This window comes from Mixophyes fleayi, chromosome 10 (assembly GCF_038048845.1).
Source record: "Mixophyes fleayi isolate aMixFle1 chromosome 10, aMixFle1.hap1, whole genome shotgun sequence".
Taxonomy (NCBI): Eukaryota; Metazoa; Chordata; class Amphibia; order Anura; family Limnodynastidae; genus Mixophyes; species Mixophyes fleayi.
In genome coordinates this window covers 6677171-6693491 of record NC_134411.1, presented here as the reverse complement: position 1 = coordinate 6693491, position 16321 = coordinate 6677171, and the positions used below count along the sequence as shown (strand labels likewise).

General features: G+C 40.0%; 3 protein-coding genes across 3 annotated transcripts in view; 1 reads left to right on the top strand and 2 right to left on the bottom strand.

Moving 5' to 3' along the window:
- Nucleotides 1-407: 407 nt before the first annotated feature.
- On the bottom strand, nucleotides 408-2720 carry FAU (FAU ubiquitin like and ribosomal protein S30 fusion). The gene is made up of 5 exons (XM_075187754.1): nucleotides 2638-2720; nucleotides 1485-1567; nucleotides 1098-1242; nucleotides 903-958; nucleotides 408-573 (listed from the first exon to the last, which is right to left on the bottom strand). Exons 2-5 carry the CDS (start codon nucleotides 1557-1559, stop codon nucleotides 448-450), a joined length of 402 nt encoding a protein of 133 aa, XP_075043855.1. The 5' UTR covers nucleotides 1560-1567; nucleotides 2638-2720; the 3' UTR covers nucleotides 408-447.
- A 139-nt stretch (nucleotides 2721-2859) lies between these two features.
- Nucleotides 2860-10402, top strand: MRPL49 (mitochondrial ribosomal protein L49). Its single transcript, XM_075187752.1, has 4 exons — nucleotides 2860-2979; nucleotides 4891-5053; nucleotides 5531-5655; nucleotides 10080-10402. Exons 1-4 carry the CDS (start codon nucleotides 2869-2871, stop codon nucleotides 10224-10226), a joined length of 546 nt encoding a protein of 181 aa, XP_075043853.1. The 5' UTR covers nucleotides 2860-2868; the 3' UTR covers nucleotides 10227-10402.
- Nucleotides 10403-11217: 815 nt separating this feature from the next.
- The window catches only part of LOC142103646 (pre-mRNA-processing factor 39-like), a 39871-nt gene continuing 34767 nt past the window's right edge, over nucleotides 11218-16321 (bottom strand). Inside the window, exons 11-14 of the mRNA XM_075187751.1 lie at nucleotides 16045-16220; nucleotides 14032-14106; nucleotides 11762-12164; nucleotides 11218-11645 (exon numbers count right to left, since the gene is read on the bottom strand). Coding sequence (XP_075043852.1) covers nucleotides 11583-11645; nucleotides 11762-12164; nucleotides 14032-14106; nucleotides 16045-16220 — 717 coding nt within the window. The 3' untranslated portion in view covers nucleotides 11218-11582. The remainder of the gene's footprint in view (nucleotides 11646-11761; nucleotides 12165-14031; nucleotides 14107-16044; nucleotides 16221-16321) is intronic.

The window sequence follows — 16321 nt, the reverse complement described above, 5'->3', positions numbered from 1 at the left end:
GATTTGGATGGGCCACAGAGCAACAGTGATAAGTGAAGATCCTTCACAAAAAAAAAAAAAAAAAAAAGTACATTGTACCTGTTGAAGACTGTTACCATCCAATTAACTAGAACTTTCGCCATACCTCAGACAACCTCCATTTTCAAAAACAAACCCACGTGCACGTTAAAAGATTGTAAAAAGCATCCCCAACACAAAAGTATCAGTTACTACCTGCCTTCTAGCAAATCAGATCCCTGCATAAAAAGCCTTGGATGGCTTTAGAACTGCAGCAGCCTCGGTTTCTGTCTAATGAACCTCGCCTGGAACCCTAAAGAGGTGAGGTTCACTAAACCTTACTTTTCTTATATCCACAGAATGCAAGTCAATTTAAGTGATCACTTTCTACATACAGAAGACTGGACACATTAATGTCTACATTTGTTTATTAACCCTTAGTGTGACACATTAGGAGTTAGCATTGGGTCCCTTCTTCTTGCCAAAGGTGGGCACCACATTGACAAATCGCCTGTTGTACTGCATGCGCCTCTTTGCCCTGCCAGTCTTCTTTTTCTTCTTCTCTTGCTTGGCTACCTGCAATCAAGGATATCACAATTGAGGCATATAAACAGACCATAAATAAACAAAATGCTCAATTATGTTGAGCAAAATGACTTCTTACAGGGTCTACAAAATGTATGTAATTAAAATTCATTCAAACCCCCTAATTCCTATGCACTATGCAACAAAGGGTATCTGAAACTGTTAAAATAACATACAATCTATAAACAGCATCTAGTTTGTGACCACTTGTAGGCATGCATAAAGCATTCAGCTGTCCAGCTACAACAGATGAATATTTAACATGTATATAGCTCTTCACAGTAATGAAGACTCAGTATTAACAAGAGGCAAGAACGCACCTTTGGAGTCTGTCCTCGTACTTTTCCGGCACGAGCTAGAGAACCATGGACTTTACCTGTTGAAGGAAAATATTTAAGATGTCAAACAGAAGAAAACCAATAAAAGGTGTGATTACTTTTACAGAGAGCTGAATCACTGCTAGTGGACTAGCAGAAAGGAAACCAGATCTATTTTGTATAGCAATAGGAACAGACCTCCCAAAAGACGTGCAGCTACATCCAAGGTGCTAAGGTCACACACTCCACTCTGGATTAGGGTGGCTTCATCGGACAATGGGGCACCAGCAAGGAGAATAACTTGGTCTTCAGAGGGGATTCCCTCAAGTGAGAAAATATGGCCCTGATAAAGAAAGCATTGCATAGTCCATTTAACTTCAAATATGAACACAAACAATACATTCTAACTATCCAGCACCAAATGATAGATTCAATTGGCCAAAACATGGTAAACACACAAGACATTAAATCTCTAAGTACTAAACAGTATACCAAGTACACAATAGGCACCAATCCCCACATTAGGTAGGAGCAATACACTGTATGAACATTTAAAGAGTATCGTTCAATTTCACATGTCATTACCTTAATCTGGGACACAGTCTCCTGGCCAGACACCTCAAGGGTGTGTAGATTTTGAGCTCTCACAAAAAGCTGCATGGTTTCAGCTGCAATGACAAAAAGCAAGTTATCAGGAAAAGATCAACGCTAAACCACTATGGAAGCTTGAAAGCCATATACCTATAAAGCCTAATTAGTAAACTAGTAAAAAGTTAAATTAAGCATATAAATCCAACATGTCTATTAAAAATAAAAAAACAAGCTACTCTACACTTTTCCCATAAGAGGCACCAAGTGATTAGCAGGCTAATCTGACTGGCATATTAGTTGGGATTATTTGAATGCTCAACAGCTAGGCCAGTATGTTAAGCATGACACAACCTCATTCCCACACTGGAAGAGTGAAAAGTGTATCTAATATATTACAAATATCTAGAATCACAGTATCTGCAGGTGTTCTGGTGATATGAGGTAGCATTGTCCAGGAAAGTGTAAACTATGTATATATTGTAACACTCCATAAATGACAGATACTGAGAACAAGTAGCATAAGAACTTAGTTGCTGAGAGCTAGATCTGTCATTCCAGCAACAGCTGGAGCACCAATAGCAGCCAATCCCTACACTAGAAGCATCACTATGCTTACAAACATGTTATTTATTAACAGTTTTGCAGTCCAATTACTTGACTCCCATCTCTACATCACATGTTATGTCACCAACTCCATCCCATTTCCCTATAAAAAGTCAATTGGTGCAAAATAAAGTGTTAAAAAAATAAAATGTAGTCATTGTGATGTGTAAACCTGGCTGATGTGGCCATAATAAAAGAAAGGGTCAAATACATATATATTGCATGTATGTGACTGTGTACTTGGGACAGGAGAGTGGAGAAAGCAAATATGAGAAATGTGGATGTGACACAATAAAGCATAGCTGTGTGCAGGAACACCCCACTGTCCAGGCTGCACTCCCACAATGCAGAGACAGGGGACATCGCTACGGGACCACGATACAGGAACATGTGACTTTCTGTCTCACTACTGTGTGGACCACCCAGAAGAGAACTCGGTCACAAGCTAGCAGGCCGTTATTACTACCTGGCCCGCCACACCCGAGCAACACGGAAATCCCTGGGACCCCCTCCCTGTACGTATATTCATCGGGAACCCTCTTACCGGCCGCTCCGCGTCTCTCAAAATGGAGGAAAGGAAAGAGGAGGGAGCTGTAGCGCGCACGTATCTTAAACCGACACGGGGACGCGCACGTACGCGGATATGACGCTATAACGCGACGTAAGCAGCCATATTGGTACTCTTACTATAGTGACATGGGGAAAGCGCCAATAACGTCCACATTGCTACACTTGCGCATGCGCGGTGGTTAAAGGGAGGTCGGTGGTCTCCATAATGATACACCCATTGAAAAGGAAGCTAAGTCCCTCTTATCTAGAAAAGATGGCAGCCCCCTTGTTGAGAAGGACAACATTAGCAGTACTTAAAGCTGCTGTCAGGCTACAGGTATAGTACTTGTTGTCAGGTTAAATCCATTGTAATGCACTCATACGTGTATTTGCACATAAAGTAATAGTAATGTAGCTTAATAACTTATCTTCAGTACACCGGGTTTAGAGTCGCAGCCTGTGCTTCTCCAGCAGTTGTGGAACTACCAGCATATCCTGTCAGCTTCTATATTGCTTACACACAGTATGGTTCTCTGTTTTCCTATATACCATTTCATTATAAGCACTAAGGGTAATTATAATAGTGGAGAATGTTTGGAAGTAGTAAACATAACACAAGTAATTTGACAAGTAAGGTGATATGAGGCCATCCCATAACTGACTATTTGGAAAATAACAGCTTTTGAGGCTCAATGACCCCTTTGTATAGTATATTCATTAGAGCTTTGAAATGTGTGTGTGAGTAACTTTTTAAATTGTTACATTAATTTCTTTACATTATATACTTTTGTTTTTTCTGTACTTTATTATTACCATTTATTTATTTAGCGCCACTAATTCCGCAGCGCTGTACAGAGAACTCACTCCCATCAGTCCCTGCCCCATTGGAGCTTACAGTCTAAATTCCCTAACACACACACAGACACACAGAGACTAGGATCATTTTGTTAGCAGCCAATTAACCTACCAGTATGTTTTTGGAGTGTGGGAGGAAATCCACGCAAACACAGGGAGAACATACAAACTCCTCACAGATAAGGCCATGGTCGGGAATTAAACTCATGACCCCAGTGCTGTAAGACAGAAGTGCTAACCACTAAGCCACCATGCTGCCCAAGTGCTGTACTTTATAATCTTGTAAAATTTTATGCATATATTAGTGGTGCTATATAATTAAACTATACATGGATATATAAATACACCTTGTGGGCTGAACCATTCTTAAAGGGAATTCAGCCTGTCATTTCATTAAAAACTAGTGCGAAAGTGAGGATAATTAACTAAGTTGCTTATTATTGCAAACTACTGTTTTTGTATAAATAACTCAAGATTTTATTTTTCTTATTTATTAATACATCTTTGAATTATTTTTGAAAATTATTTACTCTATTTTGACAGTGCCTTTCATATTAATAAATGTGCATAAAAAGTTAGTAAGAATTGAATGATGTTTTTCACAAGAAAAGTAAATTTATTCTCTGATGTTGAAATTATATTATAGTTTATTTACACAATTTTTTTTTAACATGGTCAACCAGTAGATATTTTACTAGTGTAGTATGAGATTGCAGCTGTTGGTCAGATTCAGATGGCAGCCAGTATATGTATAAGGCAAATACAGGCAATAGGTATTTCTTAAACATAAACCAGTGGTCAAAGTGAGGGTGTATATATAGCAGTGTTCTCCCCAGCAATTATTTTCCGGCTGCTCCACCCAGATGTTTTTACTTACCACCCAGCTCTTGGAGTGCAACAGAGTCCAATTATAATAGAATAAACCATTGTTTCTCCTATTATAACAGGTAATATGACCACCAGTCTGATCAGTCCTGGCAGGCATGGGCAATAGCCTCCAACATTTTCCAATATTATTGCAAAGTATTAACAACTGCTCCTACCCAGCTGGCAACATTTTCTGTGGAGAACACTGTACAGTGATATGCCATACCGCCCCTTCTACTACTGCCTTCATTGTAAAATTATAAAATTGCATTTACTTACATTTCCATTACAATTTTCATACTGCTACTTCTAAATGTCCACTTTGACCACTGACATAAACATCCATTCCCTTGAATTGTTAACCACTGGAGTTCCATGCCTGGAAAATACAGATTAGTTACCTACATACATTTTTCATAGACTTAGACATGCCTGCAATACTCTAGAGAACTGTGTCAATATCAAGCTTGTAGGAGACATATTACTTTCCAACAAGAACCTGTGTAACATCCTCCTTTCTTTTCAGCGCCCATGCAGTAGGTCAGCTGCCAGTGTGACATCTCAGTACCCAGGTATTATAGAATCCCATGAAGAATTTCACTTTGTGGAGCGTCTCATACCACCTACTCAAGTCCCCAAACCACCAAAACATACTGGAATAACGCCATCTGGGTGGATCCCCCCTAAAGGTACTATGTTCATTTGGTTATAAAAAGTAGGGTCCTAGTCGTTTTTGTATGTAATCCAGAGCAGATACACCTATCTCTAGTTCAGTGATAGACAACCAGTGCCCCTTATTGGTAGTATTCTTCTTTTTGGTTATGTTCCTAGTGATGCCATATATGTCTGTATAGCAGTTTGGTATATTGTTGGAGAGTGATGTCTCATCAGCTTGGCTAGTCTGTTACGTTGTGTTTTGACCTGACGTGTTTACAGAAACCTAGGGCATTGTAATGGGGACTGCTTGATCTTTCTCTACAAAGATAATTTCAAGTTTCCTTGTGGTACCCATGACCACTTATGAAGCCCCTGAAAATATCATGTTGCTCACCATTGCTTTAGGCTGTATCTAGATTTGTTTATTTGGGATTACCGCCTGATTTCCCATCATTTTGTCATATTAAAGTAATTAGTCTGCTGTTCCAATTTGTTTTTCCCCCCCTCAGACACCCCCACAGATCTCCCTTACATTGTGAGACGTTCTCGGATGCACAATATTCCGGTGTACACAGATATCACTCATGGTAATAGGCACATGACTGTTATCCGCAAGATTGAAGGTGACATATGGGTGAGTGCTTTAGTCTTCTTCTGAGTCAAGGTCAAATGCAATGGTCCAAAAACTTGATGGATTTGTGTGTGTGTTTTTTTTTTTTTTTAACCTTCCTAAAGATCACTTTTTTCTACATCCGCATCATTGTGTTTTGCTGTATAGGGTGGGTCATTCAATTAGCCGCGAGGTATCTCCGGAACATCCACCAGACACCTCACGGCAGGGATTCGACAGAAATCTCTGCTCATTTTTCCTCCCAGCCCGTCTGTACAGGCTGTGCAATGTGTGTGTTTAGCAGTCTACATTGTACAGCCAGCGCCTCCTTAAATGAACATCTTAATACCACCAATCATAGCCGCCCTCAAAAATGACTTTATTTTGGCCCAACAAGATGTTGATTCGCCGCATTTCCTTGAACTCTGTTTTCCAAGCAGTCGACGTGAACAGACTGTCGTTAAGCAGAGTATTGCTGTTGTCATCTCGGGGAAATTCTTGTCGGGTTTTCAGTAGTCTGAAGTGACTACCACCGCAATATAATAGATCTAGTAACTACCAGAGAATATATAATATCCAAATTTGCAAAGAAACTATTAGATCAGTTTTAAGATACTCATTCAATATTACAAATGACATCCTATTTAACATATTTGCTACTGAAGCAAATTGTCGGTCAATGTTTTTATAGAGCATAAACTGCAAAGAATATAGTTACAGCATTACAAAAAAATCTGATCAAGTTACATATATCCAAATCATGTGTTTCTTATATGAGGCTTAACAGCAAATCTCTATAGCTCTTTCTGGAGCAATTTAATCACTTGCAACAATCTTCTCCAATACTTACCAATATAGGTTACTTTATATTTAAATTCATAGAAATATTTACCATGTTTTAGATTCATTTTGGTTTCGCCTTTAATTTTTCAACTGCTGTACGCTTCACATCAGTAACTTGTTCAGTATTGTCAGAAGGAGTATACATTTAGTTTTAGATTGGCCAGCAGTCAAACACATGACATAGGAAGAGAATGCTAGGAAATGAAGCACGTGTGAACATCTCTGGTATGTTAACATATGTCTACTGCATTTTACGTTTGTTGTTTTTGCAGCTGACCACATTCGTCAGTTTTAAAATCTCTTACATGAACAAATCCTATTTTTGATAAACCCTTTTTTTTTTTATGTGGACAACTGTACTCAATGCCAGTCGGTACACTTATTCCTGTATTGAAGTGAGTGAATACAGGTCATTTAATTTATAGACATAGGAGCTATTCTCCAGATTGCTTGAGAAATGGGGTTTCCCAGTTCAGATGATGTTCTGTAATTTGTACGTTGAACATCTACTAAATTGCATTTAAAGTTTACCCGTCGTGTCCCTCCGGATTAAATTGTTTAGCAATGCTTCTCACAGTGACAGCAGGAAAAAATACTCCGTGATCATGTATGTGTATATGATATTACCAAAAAGCAGCAGTTAACTTTTCTGGTACTTAATGGTTTTCTAGATAAGGTATCCCAATGCCTCTATGTATATAAAGTTCTTCCAACATTGGAAGTACCTGACTTAAATCAATAAACATCAGAGAACACTGATGTACAGTATATAAGACTTTACCAATTTATATGTAACATATGTTAAAAATGGAACACTCATACTGTAATAGAACTTTCTTTCAATATACAGCACCTACATTTAGTGAGACCATCATAACAGAGCCCCGTCTTCTATGGCTAAGATTGCGGAACCGTTATAAATGACAGGTCACTTGCATATGTATCAAATGCATCTAGTATGAAATTTGAAGATCAGGGTTCATCTTTTGTATTTAATTTCCCTTTAATTCAGTTAGTGCTGCTTTAAGTAACGGAAAGCACAGGGTGAATGTTTTTTCTAAATTGCGCTAGAAAAATGATATGTAGAATTCTGATTGGTTTCTCTTGGAACAACCACCTTTCTTTTTTACACTTCTTTTCATGTCAAGGGTTTTTGTCTGTGAAATAATAAATACTGACCCTGACAAATGGATTACTCACCTGTGCATTATTTAAGAAATCCTAAAACCTGTTGCAGGTTCTCAGGGTCTGGAGTTGTTGTTGATTTGTAAGGTAGCACAGTTCTCCACAACGTTGGGAAACCCGGTAGGTCTCGCGTACAGTTGGGTGGATTAGCACCCCCGAATTTATGCAGGAAAGGACACTTGTATATACATAGTCAGACGCACCTCAAGAATTTACATATTCATTGTGCTCAGTTGCAAATATACGCCAGGAGTATCAAGTGTGTACACTTCCACCCATAATGTACAGCTGTACTTGATAGTTTTAGTAGTAATGCTAACTTTTGTATACAGTGTATATGAGAGATAATTATCTGGACAGTATTAATAAATGCAAAATCCAAATTTTGGAGTGTATTTCATTGTGAGACCTCTGACCCACCCATCCTTTTCTACGCTTAAAAATCAAAGCACATAGCAGCTACGGAGGAAATAACTTGCTACGTCCACAATAGTGGTCATATGTTTAAGTATGGGCTCCTTGGCTGCTCAGAGAGAGCAGGCTTGTACCCTCCTCTGCCAGTTAACCTACCAGTATGTTTCAGAACTGTGGGAGGAAACCATAGCTCACAAAGTGAACCCATGCAAACAAACCGTGAATCAACCCCAAGGGCCCTGCGCTGTGAGACAGCACTGCTAACCTCAGTGTCACCCATATAAATATGCTTTATTTTCTATGGTCTTGGTAGCAAACTTTGACACTGTGGGTGTGACAGCATCAGTCTATGTATTCCACTGTGTGTGCTTCTATTATTAAACCTGATGAAGGATTTGTTGTGTAACATCTTGGTTTTGCTTATAAAATTAAAGGGGTGAATAAGCCTCGTCCATATTTTTGCTCCATTCCTCATATCTGTTGTTGACAGGGCTACAGTGAAAGAAGTTACCTTACAGTTTAGATTGTAAGGTGCTTTCTTTCCTAGCATTCTCTTCCTGTGTCATATGTTTAACTGCTGTTCAAGTGAACATCTGTGGTGCAAGATCCCCATCGCTGCAGCATTTTAGCTTAGTTTTCGTCTCTGTTCATAAATTTTAAAAGGACATGAACAAACAGTTGTTTTTTAATTTAAATAAAATGAAGATATGGGGACAACAATACACATTTATATGCAGACATGGAATCTATTACCTGGAATGCTTGAGAAATGGAGTTTCTCAGTTAAGATGTTTTTCTAACGTGTAGCACCATGTCCAACATCTACTAAACTGCAATAAAAATCAAAATGGGCATATAGCAGCTGTGGAGGAAATAACTTACTACCTCCATGTTGGAGGATTCACATTTAAATAAGTATGCGCTCCATGGCTGTTCAGAGGATAGGTCTCTGCACCCACAAGAGATATGCTTTTTGACAGGCGTATATGTGCATGTGTCCAGGTTTACCTCTGTCGCATTTACTTGAACACACCATTATTGTGCTCTTATGCTTGACCTCCAAAGCACAAGGAGTTGGAAGTGTAAGATGAGACCAAGTCTGCATAAGGACACATGGGTACGATATATGTCCAACTCTACATGATTGACTATTAGACGTGTAATAATCTACAGCTGACACTGCTGCTATTAAGCGGTCCATGCATGTACAGATCCAGTTATTTTGCTGGAGCACTTAGATATGGCCTAAATTAATGTAGTCACCAATCCCCCAGACACACTACCCTTCAAAATCCACATGTGTCAACACACACAAACACGCTGATTTATACCGCTTTCATACTGCCGCCCCTGCAATATCCCGGGTTTTTCAAGCCGGGTTTTTGCCGGGGCTCGGAGCGTCCCAGCTCAGAAACACCATTCATACTGCACCTCGGACCCGGGAATTTCCGGGGTTGACCCCATTCATACTGCACAAGTCTGTGCCCTGGCAATTTGTGGGAGTCATCACCAGAGCAGTTTTCATTGGCTGAAAAATGGTGATGTCATTGAAAGGTGACTGTTTTTTTTTTTCTTTCACGGGCTCCCACCGATGACATCATCCTCCAGAGAAAGGCAGACAGCCAATCAGCTTGTTTTCTGTGCAACCCGGGTTGAAAAACCCGGGTTGCACCATTCATAGTGCAGGCAACCCGGGTCTGACCCGGGAATTACCCCTCGATAAATCCCGGGTTGAAGACCATTCATACTGCACTAAGATCCGGGTCGTTTGAGCTCGCCCCGGCAAAAACCCGGGATTTTGGTGCAGTATGAATGGGGTATTAGGGTGTTTGGTCTACAATGAAATGTAGCTACTTCATGTAGCGTACCCTTAAGTAATGTTTAGCATTTAATCTTTTTCAGGAGAGGGTTGTTACTAGTAGGGAGACATCTATCTTTTTATATAACTGAACATCAAACTCTTATTGGTATCTGTAATAATATTGGAATTTCCTGTGTCCTCTTAGGCTCTGGAAGCTGAAGTACGAGATTTCTTGACCGAGCTAACAGGAAAGACACCAGCAATTCAAGTTAATGAGATCAGCCACACAATCAGAGTCAAAGGTTATTATGATAAGGAACTCCAAGTATGGCTGAGTGAAAAAGGCTTTTGACATCAGAATTAGGGGAAGACTACTGTGTTTCACAATGGATAATATAAAGGCTGCTGTCATTGCCAGCAACACATTACATTGACAAAGACTTGTATTCAAAACAAACATTGACAGCACTGGATTTTTTTTTACTATGTGATTCTTCATAAATATCTATTAAACAGCATATTCTAAAATATTGTTTTTCAATATGTAAATGGTTTCATGGAGTTAAAGTATGTCTGTTACAGTGTCTAGTGGTATATTCTGTATTTCCACTACTCCGTAGACAAGAATGTTCTATCATGTTAGTGTGCAACTATGAGCTAAACGACTTATTCAGCTCTATTTCTCAGAGATATTGTTTCCTTTCATTTGGCCATAGAGAAGCAACATATTTTCCCAAGGACCTCTCATTTTGCCCCACTTTCCTCGAAGGTGCTGCATTTTATACACCCTCCCCCCATGATATGCTGGTGAATTGTTTCCCCTTATACCACCAGCCATAACTAACATAATAAGTGATGGGTGAGTTCTAAAAAGATGTATTTTATAATTAAATCACTGTACTCATTATTTTGAACATTTATTTATAAAGTGCCAGAATATTCCATAGCGCATTACAATTGCACGTTTGTGATAGATGTGTTGGAATGCATGGTTCCAATTCATATATTCTCTGTAGAGTGCTGCAGAATGTGTGGCACTATATAAACTGTGGTGATGATGATTTGTATCATTTACACCTTTGAGCAGCAGGATGTTCCTGAATAGGGATGCAAGTGTCATGTGATCACCTCACATCCAATGACACTATGGCCTCTGGCCAGAAAACCCTGCTCCAGTCTCTCCTGGTCACTGTTGGTTTTGATTCAAAGGTGTGTGTGTGTGTGTGTGTGTGTGTGTGTGTATATACACACACACACACTAAAAGTATACTACTACCCAAAAATTAAACCTTAGTTGTCCATATTTTTTTTTTAATTTACAATTAGAAGAAATAACAATAAACGACAAGAAAAACATTTTTAAAGTAGCATTACAAAGTATATAACTTTCTTTCCTTCGCATTTATAAAGCATTGCCAAGTGTAGCATATGAAAACCAAACATATATCATCAACTGCTGCATAGATGCGTGGTTTGGGTGGATGGACCTGACCATTATGAACAATGGTTGGTCATCGGTTTTGTTTATATTTCATGCCCATACACATACTCCGCATCGTTATGTGACTTGGAATGCCGCTGTCCATTCTAGACTTCACAGACATAAAAAAAAAACTTAGGGAATTCATCTACATAAAGTGGAAGAGGAGCCGCCTCATCGAGCTGGGCAGAAAGAACTGCTATGCTTGAACTACTGAATGATTTGGAATCAAAAAGGCGGATTAAATCGGTTGTAATGCCATGGCAGGGGTCCGTTATATTGTCCAAAGTTCTAAGAAAAAGGAGAGGAGTAACATTTATTAGTGTAAATCTGCAATATGAGAGCAAAGCACAAAGTAACAGTTATATTAACGATATATTGTGTGGTGGTTTTTTTTTTTGGCTCACCTGAAACCCTGGTCCATAGTTATAGTACGGAGGTGGCGGTGGGGGTGCAGGTGCAGGAAATCCTCCCATGGGGTATGCCGGTCTATAGAAAACAGGACCTCTAGCTCTTCCAAAGGGGGGCCCTGGTACAAATTGAGGCGGAGCATGTGGTCTCGGAGGAGGACGGAAGTATGGTCGTGGAGTTGGCACAGGTGTTCTCGGGTAGGCTGGTCTAGGTGGTTTTGGTGCAGCTGTACTTGATAGATAAATAACTTTTGGCCCAGAATTTACTACAGCTGCAACTGGAGGTGATGAAATGCCAGGAACAACATTATCTTGAGAGTCCTTTACTGGTGGTGTAAGAGTAGGTGCAGAGGGGGCAGAAGATTCAGTTTTGTTTTTTTTATTTTTATCATCTTTTTCCCTGTAAAGAAAGGTAAAAGATTCATACTGTAAGATATAAAATTGCATATAATGTATCCACCTAGTGATGGATATATATTAAAGACGTCAAGAAATTGCAAGAGGCTGAAAGCTTGTCTACACAAGTATTTTGTCTAGGTGTGTTCCAGTTGGAATTAGCATGGCATAGAGGCCCATTGCACTTTGGATGGCCACAGTAGTAACCCTCAGCTGTAATGCAACAAGACCAAAGATTGCTTTCTTCCACTAATATTTGACAGACCGATGACAATTTACCAAAAAGCATAGAGTGGAGAATACAAAAGGTAGAGGGAACTCTATGAACTCAACCAAGTTTGCAACAGCGCTTAGTCAGGTCCGCATCCACAAATTCCTTCCCCCAGAATAAAAACGTTCTCTAACATAAAATGTCAGGAATCAAATTTGAGTCCTACATTCAAAGGTGTTTTTTTTTCCCCCCATATACCACATATAAAAGAGACACTAAAACAGAATGCATCAAAATAACACAAGTTTGTTCATTCATACATGTATGCATGTGAGTGCATATAGTACAAGCAAAGACCCAGAGACAATATGAGAGAGTTACTATTATTATTTATAGGGTGCCACTAGGTATCCGTAGCGCCGTACACGGACAGACAGAAACGCGGTACAGGGTGAGACAGAACGGAACAGTTAACAAAAAGCACAGTAACTCGGAAGCTCAAAGTACAGCTAGATGAAAGGTGAGAGGCCCCAGGGGTAGAGAGAGGGGTAGAAGGGCCTCACGGAAGAGACAAGGAGCCGGAAAGAAGAGTTAAGGTGGTGGAGAACAGGAGGAGAGGAGGCCCTGCTCGAAGGAGCGTACAATCTAAGGGGAGGGTAGGACGGACAGAGACGCAAGGGTAGGAGGAGGAAAGGAGGAGAGCGGAGGCAAGGACGGAGAGGGGGGAGAGGAGAGAGGTAGGTGGGAGGGCAGTTAAGTGGGGGACTGGAAGGCTATAAGGAAGAGGTGGGTTTTTAAGGCCCGTTTGAAGCTGGACAAGTTGGGTGAGGTTCTGATGGAGCGGGGGAGCTGGTTCCAGTGGAGGGGGCAGCACGGGAGACGTCTTGGATGCGAGCATGGGAGGAGGTGACCAGGGGGGAAGAGAGGCGTCGGTCATTGGCCGAACGCAGAGGGCGGGATGGAGCATGAATGGAGATGAGGCTGGAGATGTAGGGAGCAGTGGAGTTGGAGAGGGCCTTGAAGGCAAGTGTAAGGAGCTTGAATACGATTCTGTAGGGGAAGGGGAGCCAGTGAAGGGATTGGTAGAGGGGGGGGGGGGGGGGGGGACAGAGGAGGAGCGGCGAGAGAGGAAAATGAGCCGAGCGGCAGCATTGAGTACGGAGCGAAGGGGTCATCCGTTAGGATTGTTCCTGTTCCCCCTTGGACACACAGCTATTTACGTTAAATGAAAAGCTAGCCAAGAGGGTGTTTTGCTATTCTCCAATTCTCTCTATAGTGTGCCATCTAAACTGTCTACATGGGCAGCAGTAATATATGCGACTTGTAGAAAACTGCGAGAAACCAGTATTTCTACCATTAACCTGTGTACAGCGATTAATCTCTATGTCGCTCAGTTATTCCTGCATTGTTCAGAATACAACTCGAGAAACTGTTCATGCGTAAATGCGCTACAGTGCAGGCTCACAATCCAAATGACAATTGAAGGGAAGGTTTAATCCTCATTATCTGTTTTAAAATAATTTTAATAGGCTGATTTATTAGCTAGAATATAGTTCTAAAATATATCTCCAACAATGTATCTAGCATTGATGTGTCTCAACCTTGATAAGCAACAAAAAAGAGTAACTTAAGTCATCTGTGGAGTAGTTAAAATGCTCACCCATTGTCTGCTTTTCTCTTTAAGTCTTCCTGCTCCTTCAACAGTGTTTGATGTTCAGCACAGGCACTAAGCAAACTGCAAGGAACAAAAACATAACAGGGTGAATGAGAAGTATTTAAGTGTTTCCATTCTGTTGTGTAGCTCTTGGGATTTGCTTTTCAGACATTGCTCCAGCACCAGAATTTCACTAGGGCACAATGCTGTTACAATCTACCAGTCACCTTCACACAGAACAGGAAACATTCAATGGTTCAAGCCTCTGTGTTGAGTGACATTTTAAAAACGGTTCCGAAAAACATAACCCCTCATTCTGCATTTGGCTGTGGATTTTGGCCATAAATGTTCCCAGTTACCAACCATACAACACAATGAAAAGACCATGGACGTTCTGCCTTTAGTCATAGAATATCAATTCCATTGTATGCTAAGTTACAAATACAGTGCAGAGTGGCGAAGCAGAATTGAAAATTATGGGCCTGATTAATTAAGGAACATAAATGCAGATACGTGCCACAATTCAAGTAAAATCACTCTGGGCCCAGAACTGGACCATACGGCAGTGAACACGAACATAAATCATCTTCGAGCACAAAGGACCCTTACTACATCCTATGATTTAATGGGCAGAATGGGGAGGGGAATGGGCGTATACACCTAGTCAATGTACAGCAAGGGCGTGCTATGTTCAAGTGCACTCAGCAACGTCCAAGAATTCAAGCTTTGGGCTTCTGTCGTATCACTTGTACCAGCTACAGAGCTGGTGTAAGATATGATAGTGATGGTCGTGTCTGCATGCTAGAAGATGTGTTTGTAATCAGCAACAACTGTAAAAATGCATTTTATGTACTGCAGAAGTGTATTTGTATCTACTGAAAAGTAAACAGAAAAATAAAAAACGGGCGAGGGGGGGATTTCTATTCTTTTTAATGTTTTGTCATTAATGACTATATTATTAACAGGTGACTTTGTTTCTGTGCATTGTGCTTGGTCTTTATATTACACATATGCATTGGACGTATCCTGCAGAGTCTTGTCAACCAGAGCCGGGAGTACCTACACCCGTATTCATCAAAAGATGCTTGTTGAATACGGATATGTGTATGGCCGAATTAGGAGTGTTTTAAAAAATCATGCACAATGTTATGAGTCGGGTCCCGTATTGCTGTGACTTTGCATCTCTTCATAACTTAATTTGCCCACAATTTAGCAGATATCCAAACTGCCTGCAATGTTTGTAGACCACAGGTACCCTTTAAACAATGTATTTGTGGCTCTATACCACTTATGGGTCCAAAACAACTTTTCTCCACTGATGACGCTAGCCATCAACTCTGAAGAGCACCTAACAAAAACAGTACTTTATACAATTATATATATATATATATATATATATATATATATATATATATATATATATATATATATATATATATATATATATATATATATATATATATAATATGTATAGGGTTTAAACACTAGGGATAATAATGTCACTTTGTGGCTGTACAGACTATGCGTAAAAGTAGCTCCACAACGGCTTCATTGTCAATCACTCTTCTGGTGCCCGTGTATCTCAGGAGATACGTTTTAGCTTAAGTGCTGAATGGTTGTTCATCCCTGGAAGAGGAGAGATGCAAAGACTGCTGGGAGCAGAAGCAACAATTCAGTCATACAATCAGATTGTTTTCCTGTTGCTAACAGCTGATCAGAAATGATTGAATTGGGATGATCAAATGGCTCATAAAACCTGGAAAATGTGTTGGCCAAAAATAGATTTAACTTGTTTTTACACGGAAACAGAGGGTTGGGTGACTGGCTGTTTGATTAAACAATATGACCACTAAACAAAGTGTTCAGTATTTGGTCACCCCAATTGTGCTAAACCTGATTACCAATCTAACCAGGGGAACCTCATTTTGACCAGAAAAAAAGCAAGCAAGCCAACTAGTATTTGTGGAACTATTTCTTGCATAACACTGCAGCAACAGCATAGGAAAGATCACACTGCACCTTGTAATACTGCAGCCATAGTCTTCTAGGAACTCAAGGCGTCTATGTGACAAGTATCTCTTGGCCTCATCGTTGAGATTGCTTTTCAGTGCTTGCTCCACGCACAGCACAACATCATTGGCAGCATCTCTTGAAATGTCAATCTCCAGCAGACACAGGTAAAGACGAATGTTATCCTGGGTGTGGAGAAATGGATTTATATATAGATTTAGAAACAAAGTGACAAAAGAGAAGACAGCCTTATATTTAGAGAAGACGAGTAAAATATAACTTCTAT

What these genes read in the sequence shown, in the direction of transcription:
- MRPL49 (XM_075187752.1), top strand. Translation starts at nt 2,869, where the DNA reads ATGATACACCCATTGAAAAGGAAGCTAAGTCCCTCTTATCTAGAAAAG. An exon ending in TGGGTGGATCCCCCCTAAAG is followed by an intron (nt 5,054 to 5,530) that starts GTACTATGTTCA and finishes TCCCCCCCTCAG; the next exon opens with ACACCCCCACAGATCTCCCT. An exon ending in AGATTGAAGGTGACATATGG is followed by an intron (nt 5,656 to 10,079) that starts GTGAGTGCTTTA and finishes GTGTCCTCTTAG; the next exon opens with GCTCTGGAAGCTGAAGTACG.
- FAU (XM_075187754.1), bottom strand. Translation starts at nt 1,559, where the DNA reads ATGCAGCTTTTTGTGAGAGCTCAAAATCTACACACCCTTGAGGTGTCT. An exon ending in AGACTGTGTCCCAGATTAAG is followed by an intron (nt 1,243 to 1,484) that starts GTAATGACATGT and finishes TTTCTTTATCAG; the next exon opens with GGCCATATTTTCTCACTTGA. An exon ending in TACGAGGACAGACTCCAAAG is followed by an intron (nt 574 to 902) that starts GTGCGTTCTTGC and finishes CCTTGATTGCAG; the next exon opens with GTAGCCAAGCAAGAGAAGAA.